This window comes from Oculina patagonica, chromosome 2, assembly GCF_052425735.1.
Source record: "Oculina patagonica isolate OP01 chromosome 2, crgOcupat, whole genome shotgun sequence".
Classification (NCBI taxonomy): Eukaryota; Metazoa; Cnidaria; class Anthozoa; order Scleractinia; family Oculinidae; genus Oculina; species Oculina patagonica.
This window is the reverse complement of record NC_135759.1, coordinates 4,357,983-4,366,355: the sequence shown is the minus strand read 5'-3', so window position 1 is coordinate 4,366,355 and position 8,373 is coordinate 4,357,983. Positions and strand designations below refer to the sequence as shown.

Genomic DNA, 8,373 nt, shown 5'->3' with positions numbered 1-8,373 from the left:
TTTTGTCTTCTTGTCCAGCGTATTTTTCACTAATAGAAAAATAGCTTCCTCTTATTAAGTTAACATATTCTTCATCGTCCAAAAGAGAGTTGTTGAACTTCCATAGCCCTGGGCCTCTTCTATTGTTAGGACATTTAAATTTAAGTTTTACTGCTCTATGATCCGGAGCATTAGAGACTAAAGTTTCTATCTGTTCAACCAAATGGATCAGATGTTGCGGTAAGAGAAAGAAGTCGAGGCGCGAATATAGTTTAAGCGCTTTTGATTCGTACGTGTAGCTTTTTTTGTTTGGATTTTTCGCTCTGAAAACATCTACCAAGTCAAATTCCTCTATCATCGTCACCAATTGTTCCATAGAGGTTGTAGGTTTCCACGGACTTCCACCTTTTTTGTCAATAGCTTGCAATGAAATATTCCAATCACCACCAATTAGAAGATTTTCAATATCGGTGTTGGACATCAAGAATGTGCTTAAATTATGTAGAAAAGCTTGTTGTTGGCGCTGGTCATTTGGGACATAAACATTACACAAAGAAAGTTTGTTTTCGTTGAAATACAAATCAATCGAAATGATTCTGCCAGTTTGGTCTTTGTGAATATTTTCAAAGGTGTAATTTAGTGAGGGATTCATTAGAATACAAACTCCTCTACTGTGTAGTGATCCATGTGAAAAGAAAATGTCACCTCCCCATTCACCTCTCCAAATACTTTCATCTTTCTCTTCAGAATATGTCTCTTGCAGAAAATATACATCGCAGTTTTGATCTTTTAGAAAGCAAAAGATGCTTCTCCTTTTTACACGGTTTCTCAAACCTCTTACATTAAGAGTTAATACATCGCATTTACCTTGCACGATCATGGTTTAGCTGTATAAAAACACTATGGTAGCTGGAGTGTGTGAAGGAAGAGTTTGTCATAGATTTCTTATATGTAAATTGAAAAAAATTGAAAACAAAAACATAACATAACAAACACAACACGGAATCACGCAACAGGTTTACAAGGATATTAACTACTTGCATGCAGTCCGCAAGACTTATTTAGCATTTCCTATCCTCACTTATTTGACTAAGATAGAGTGTGCTAATAATAATTCCGTAGCGACATAAGTAACAATAGCTTATAGAAATTACAGGGTGTTCAGGTCATCTTCACAGAAGATTCTAACGGGCGTTCCACTTGAAGAAGTTTTAACATACAGCTTACCGTCCATGGACCATACACTCTGAATCATCCCATCTTTCTTCATCTTGTTCGCTTTTTTCATGATTCCTCTCCTGTACTGGGTTAAATTTTCATTGATGAAAATTCGCGTGGATTGTACAACATCAGCAGTCGAGCTCAGCAAGAACTTGAGTTCAGTCCGCTTTCTATAGAGCTGAGCTTTTTTCTTGTGACTGATAAATTTGACTATAATGCCCTTCGGTTGGTTTTTTCCGCTGAAGATTTTATGAGAAATATCAATGTCTTCGTTCGTGATGGGAACATTTAATTGTTCGCCAAGCTTGATTACCACGTCATCCGTTGCAGTATACAGATCTTCTGGAATACCATGTATTTCAAGCGCGTGTTTTCGCGTGTATTGTTCAAGGTCGTCTTGCTGACCATAGAGCTCGTCGATGTTTCGTTCCTGTTCATTTACTTTCTGCTTAAGAGAATTCACCGACTTTCTTAACTTGTCGTTATCATCTAGTGCGTTATTTAAAGCTTTCTTCAGCGTGCTAATTTCGGTTGAGTGCTTGTTGGAAGAAGACTTCAATTCGACAATTTCAGCCGCCATTTTCCGGTTTTCCGTTCGCATATCGTGCAACGTTTGCTGGACCCCTACCAGAAGAGATTTAATTTCTTCAAGCGTTGTTTCTTCCTCTTCTTCTTCTTCTGACTCAATGTCGGCATCGTTCTTACTGCTTTCGTCCAAATTTGCCTCACGTGCCGCCATGTTTTGTTTCTTGGCGATACTACTCTCCTCTTCCATCGAGCCCCTGTCGCCTCTTTTGTGTTTTCTGCCTTTGCTGGACATGAATAACGTTTTGTTTAAAGAAGGAGTCGCATTTCGGATTAATAACCGTTGTTGAATTAGGTTGAGGACGGGAAGGATGACGCCGCTTACAGAATACGTCCGACCTCTTCGGTGGCGCGCATGCTCTCACTTGTGATCATAACATCGGTTTTAGTGGACTCTATCCAGTCGCCACTTTTCCAATTGCACCGGCCCACCCCCCAGTACTCATTGACCAGTCAGTCCCTGAAGGATTAAATCAGTCAATAACAACATTTTTTTTGGAAATACTTAAACTATTTAGCAAATCGTCAACAAAGCAACATCTGTCAAAAGCATGGTATAAAGTAACAATACATTCAATACATAGTATAAATAACTTTCTTTCGCATATGAATTTTAACTTGAAAATGGTGCCAGGATGTCAGAGGGTCTCAATGGGGTGGTGGCTTTTACGGTTAACGGTAAAATGTTTGGCTCTTTTACGGTTAACGGTTAATTTATTTCCATTACGGTTAACAGAAGTTAAAATTAATTTCCATTGTTTTGAAAAGTCAAAAATAAATTTCCATTATTGAAAAATGTATTTTAGGTCTCAAGGCCATTTTGGGACGATGAAGTGATCTAGTCTGTATTATTTAAAATTACTGAGCGATTTTTACGGTTAACATATTTTACGGCTAACGGTTAAATTTTTCCAATTTTTACGCCTAACGGCTAAATTTTTGGCCGTTTTACGGCTAACGGTTAACCCCATTGAGACCCTCATGTCACCGAAACGTCGTTCATTATTTTCGCTTGTATTTATTGTTAACTGTATTTCTAAATTTAATCTTATAAAAAAATATTTGTCTAAAAAAAGAACATGTCTAAAAAAAATTCGAGCAGAGATTTACACCTGCAAAAGAGTTTCCTGCACAAGCAATGGGCGTAAAAAAAAAAATCATGCAAGCCGAAAATCCCCCCCACCCTACCCCCTATCACTTTTCAAATGGTCCGTCCCTAACCATTAGGTCACCAAGCCTCCTCAACTGACGTAATTTACCTCCGTTTATATCTTTACGGCTCTGCGACGCGACTATCGAAACAAAAAATGATTATGTTAAAACGAAAATAAGCTCAGAATCGCTCAAGTCTGCTGAAGTAAAAGACAAAACCCAAAGTCAAGGCCGAAATCAATAGGCTAAGCCTATGCAGAAAGTTTTTCTATTCCTGCAGAACTCCTGACATGTCAGCGTTATCATAATTGTTGTTCCTTTCGCAGCGGTTTTGTGCTAGGCCTAGACACAAATATCCCGAAAAATGCTCTAAAAATCTATCCCGAAATTCCCAGTTTTTTCCCTAAAAATCCCTCAAAAATTTTCTAAATATCCCCAAAATTTGCTAAAAATCCCTAAATATCCCAAAATTTTCTGTCTTTCTCGAGTGACACTGGGCGCATCTTCAATAGAAATAGCTTCACTTGGCTCCTCCGCTGGCTCAGCCATATGTTTGAAACTTACTTGGGGTGCATTAAGAATAGAAAACAACGCTGTACAATTGGATTGCAGTCGAGCAGTAACTTATTAGTAAACAATGGGACAAAAATATCATTTCATAGGAATTTTAAATAAAGCGGTAAAGAAAATAGAACATTTTTTTCTTTAAATCATCTGAAAATCCCCAAAATTTCTAAAAATCTCGTGATGCTCTAAAAATCCTAAAAAATATCCGGCTTTTTGTGTCTAGGCCTATTTTGTGCTAACAGCATTTTTCTTCATTTACTCTAACAGGGCCAGAGGGCAGCAGCGGAGAATTTAAAATGGATGTAGCGAAAAGGAAACTTCGACTCTTTTTCTGCTTCTTCCTTCTGCCGAAGAGACAGAGAAGAAACATACGAGTTTGTTTTGGCACAATCTTCATCCTGTTGGCATTTTATGGAACATTCTATTACATTCAGGAAAAACAATCCCGCGGTGTCAGCGTGACAAGCACTGAAGCGTTTCAGTTAAATGCAACAAAGTTGATCTTGGTTTACACTCCATGGCGTTATGATCGCCAGCCATGGGGTCCACTAAATGCTGAAGAAGCGCAGGGTTACAAATTTACAGATTGGGACGGCACTCCTTGCGAAGAGTCAAGATGTCAAATCACTTTTGATAAAGCCCTACGCAACGTTAGCGATGCGGTACTCGTACATCAAGGAGGAAAATTTGATATTGAAGAAGCAAAGAGAAACCGGCCTCCCACACAGAGATGGGTCTTCTACGTAAAGGAAAGTCCCGGAGTGTTACCCGTAGGACCTCAAGCTGACGGTGTGTTTAACTGGACCGCACCATATCGGCTAGATTCGGACTTTTTCGTCCCTTACGGATCTTATGCCCCAATAAAAGCCCAGTACAAACCAGGTGGTGATCACATTACAGATTACGAGGTAACGTCCAATCAGAGGACGAAAACCACCCAAGACTTTGAGGCACAACCCGAAGAAAATGTGAACTACGCACAGGGAAAAAATAAAATGGTCACTTTTGGTGTCAGCAACCACTGTCATACACATAGAATTGAATTTGTCCGTGCACTCATGAAACACGTAAAAGTAAGTCTGTTTGGAAGATGTGCAACTATTTTGGAACCGAATAATACTTGGAACTGTCCTCACAACATTGGAGATGGTTGTCTTGAGGAGCTTCAGCGCCACAAGTTCTACCTCGCATTTGAGAATAGTTTGTGCATAGATTACATAACAGAGAAGTATTGGAGGAATTCACTTGAGCGAGGATTAGTGCCAATCGTTCTTGGAGGCGCACGTTACAGCCCCGAGCAGATAATTCCTGGTTCTTTTATCAACGCAGCCGACTTTGATTCCGTTAAAGATCTTGCAGATTATCTGAAGTATTTGGATAAGAACGACACGGCCTATAACCAATATTTTCAATGGAAAACCAAATACAAGGTTGTCAAGTACCAGTTTTGGTTATGCCAGTTGTGCAAGGCCCTTCACGATCCGACGAAACCGAACAAAATTTATCACAAAATGTCAGAGTTTTGGGGTGTAAAAGGGGCTTGTAAAGTTGGCGAAGAGCGCATTAAAAGCATTATTAGCAGGGGCTGAGAAACGGGCACACTCGTTTAGAACATCCTGTAATTTGAGCGAGAATTAGTGCAATTTTATGCCTCAGGACAGGTTTTGCCAAATAATGTGTCGTTTCTGAATTGTTCTGTCTAGCGCGTGTTCCACAGTTAAGAGGAATTTTAAACGATTGAGTAAGCTAACATGGAACAGTTACATCAACATCAATAAGTTGGGGGTTGTTAGATTAGTAAATTATAAGTAAGCTACCTAAACCAATTTATAAGTAATAATGTGTATGAAAACGTTTATAAAATAAATTAAAGATTTTACTGTAGCTGTTTTGGAAAGCGTGTTTTTCCGATTTTCCATCTTGTGTTTTTAAATTTCCCGCGAAACTTCGACTCGTCTTCTCCACGTCTACCTCATATCCAGGCGCTACGCGGCTGTATTTCTTCAATTAAGAACGGAAAACAGTTAACGCTGGGCTTGATGGTCAGGAGGCGGAGCGCATCCCCCATTTCGTCTACAACAGTCCCACAACTCCACGCGCACCGAGCACTACCTTGGATCGACAACTGGTGACGGCCTCGTCAGCCTTTAAAAAAAGCAGAAAAAGTGATCTTTCGAGCTGTCAAACGTTGGGCTGATTTCTCCTCTAATTCGTCGGTGAAATTTCGGTGTTATTGGCCGTTTTTGTATTAGAAACGTGTTACCCGTCTGGACGAGCTTCGGTAAAAATTTTGTTGTTCGTCTGGTTATGCGTCTCCAGTATAAAGACGGGCACAAAGACGAGTTACCCGTCTAGACGAGCTACTTTTCGAAATGCGTCTTGAAAGACGGATAACGAAAGGAAGCTCGTCTAGACGCGTAACACGTCTTGTGCCCGTCTTGAAACGCATATCCAACAACGAATTTTTTGCCGAAGCCCGTCCAGACGGGTAACACGTCTATAGTATAAAACGGCTATTGTAAAAAGCATTTCCATGATTTGCCCTCCCATAGACCAAAGAAATAACGCCATAACATGTACAAACTTTGCAGTGACGCCATTCGCCTCCGGCTTTAACCTCCGGCCGGTTGCTCCAGTCAACTTTTGAAAATTAATTTCGATTCAACAATTAGACTACGAGCCCGAGTTTTCTATGAGCAAATAGTCAACAACGAGGCCAGCCGACTTGACTATCGCTCATAGAAAACGAGGGATTGCAGAGTATTGCAGTCCAAGACCTACAATGTTTTGTACTTTTAAGCCAAACATCGGAAAAATTAACCCTTTAAATAGCAATCCGTTGCGCGATCATGTTCTATCGAATAGAACACGATGGCAGAACCAATCAGATTCGCAGATTTCAAATAGAACACGACTGAGTTTCCACTAAGGTGTATTAGGGTCATGGGAAAATGTGGTCGGTTTGTTTATTAATGTTTCTCTATCTGAATCTTCAAACGATTGCAACCGTCAAATACTGCACTGGAGCAATCTTGCATGAGATTTAATAGTAAGAGTAGAATGAAAATTTTAAAGGCTACCTTAAAAAGTTTCCCTTATCAAGCGGTACTATTTGAATTTCATAATAACATGCCCATTCTTTATCCCTTAAATAGGTCTACTGCACTTGTGTGATGTTCTAAAAGATGTAAATTGTGAGCTCACTGAGTTAGGCATTGGTTATATTGACAGTATAAAAGATGAAGGCGTTTCGCGACTGGGTGATGCACTAAAACATTTAAATTGTAAACTCACTATGTTGGACCTTGCGACAAGTAATATAACAGATAAAGGAATATCTCTGCTATGTGATGCACTAACGAATCAAAATTGTAAACTCACTAAGCTGTGGTCTTTATCATGAAAAAATAACAGCTCAAGGTTTATTACACCTGTGCGCTACACTGAAAGACGAAAATTTTAAACTTACTGAATTAACCATTTGTTGTAACAATTTTCCTGACCAAGGAAGGAAGCAACTGCTGGAGGCGTTAAGAGGCAAACAATGTCAACTCCGAATCTAACCTTTTATTGAACTTAATTGTTAAATAAAGAAACTTGGTGAGAAATTTAATACATGGCTTTGGCTTCAGTTTTTGTTAGTATGCATGGGAGTTACGTACGTTTCGCCAAGTACTGCATGTGTCGTCGTATTTTTAAAGGGGCTATGTCACGCAATTGTAGGCAATTTCCGCACTGACCAACTGGTCAAACAAAAACCAAACAACAACAAAGAAACACGGAAAGGCCAAAAAGGGGCATGTATGGGAAAAAATCGATAAGATTAAAACAGATTGCGTACGGATAAACTTAAAAAACGTTGGCCCGACTTTTTTCAAGTTTATCTCAATTTGTATGAAAGTGGGCCATGAAAGTGTCATATAGAATGCTCGAAAATCATCCTTGGTGTTATGTGGCCGTGATTTTACCAGTAAATGACTTTGCTCTGCCAATTTGAAGATTACAGCTCTTAATTAACGAAAATAAATATACTAAAACACTGCTGACGAGCCGATAGACCCCTTTACGGTTTCCAACAGTTTCTTGTGATCATTTCATTGCTGTGCTCAAACTGAATTTGTCATATTTTTACACTTTAAATTTCCTACAATAACAATTGGCTATTTTATTCTTCTGACGAAAAATTAAGAACATTATAAATGTACACCAGTAATAAAAATATCTTCAGTTATTTCTAGTATATATATTTCATTCGAAGTGTTTGATACTGTTTTACAAGAAACCGTATCCTTGGTCTATCATGATTAGCTAAATTGAAGGCGATAATTACAGGCAGGCAGTTGGTGTCGAAAAGCTTGAGTATTGCTTAATCTTTCAGTAGAACGATTACTGAATAAAAATATATGTCGTTCAATGCCCACTCTAAAAAGCACTACATTGAAATTTAAGTCAGGATGGAAGTTTTAATAACAATATCGTATTTACTCGAATAAGCGCCGCGGCGCTTATTAAATTTTTCGCGCCTCAAGTGCGGCGCTTATTTGAGGGTGGCGCTTATTTAGAATTTGGATGCCACAAAGAATCTTATCTTTTACAGTAATAGAAAACAGCGTCATTTGATTTTCAGTATTTGTCTCTTGTTGAGACAGAAGTGGCGCTATCTGTCCTGACAAAGTTTGCGGCGTTCACAACCTTTACAGAACTACGTATTGAAAGAATGTTGTATACAGTAAACTAATGGGCGAGCGGTAAAACAATCACTTTGAGCTGCAAAATATAGATTTTGATGTGAAAAGAAATGCTCAAGCCTGTTTTAAGTTGCTTTGTAGTGTTGTTTTTAGTTAAAAGAGATTAATCAAATAAGCGCCG

At 38.9% G+C, this 8,373-nt stretch overlaps 1 protein-coding gene and 1 long non-coding RNA gene across 2 annotated transcripts; one reads left to right on the top strand and one right to left on the bottom strand.

Moving 5' to 3' along the window:
* LOC144642666 (uncharacterized) lies at positions 1-764 on the bottom strand. Its single transcript, XR_013568763.1, has 2 exons — positions 344-764; positions 1-312 (listed from the first exon to the last, which is right to left on the bottom strand). It is a non-coding gene; the product is annotated as an uncharacterized LOC144642666 (long non-coding RNA).
* Positions 765-3,782: 3,018 nt separating this feature from the next.
* LOC144642690 (3-galactosyl-N-acetylglucosaminide 4-alpha-L-fucosyltransferase FUT3-like) lies at positions 3,783-5,325 on the top strand. The gene has a single exon (XM_078501719.1). It carries the CDS (start codon positions 3,801-3,803, stop codon positions 5,091-5,093), a length of 1,293 nt encoding a protein of 430 aa, XP_078357845.1. The 5' UTR covers positions 3,783-3,800; the 3' UTR covers positions 5,094-5,325.
* Positions 5,326-8,373: the final 3,048 nt, after the last annotated feature.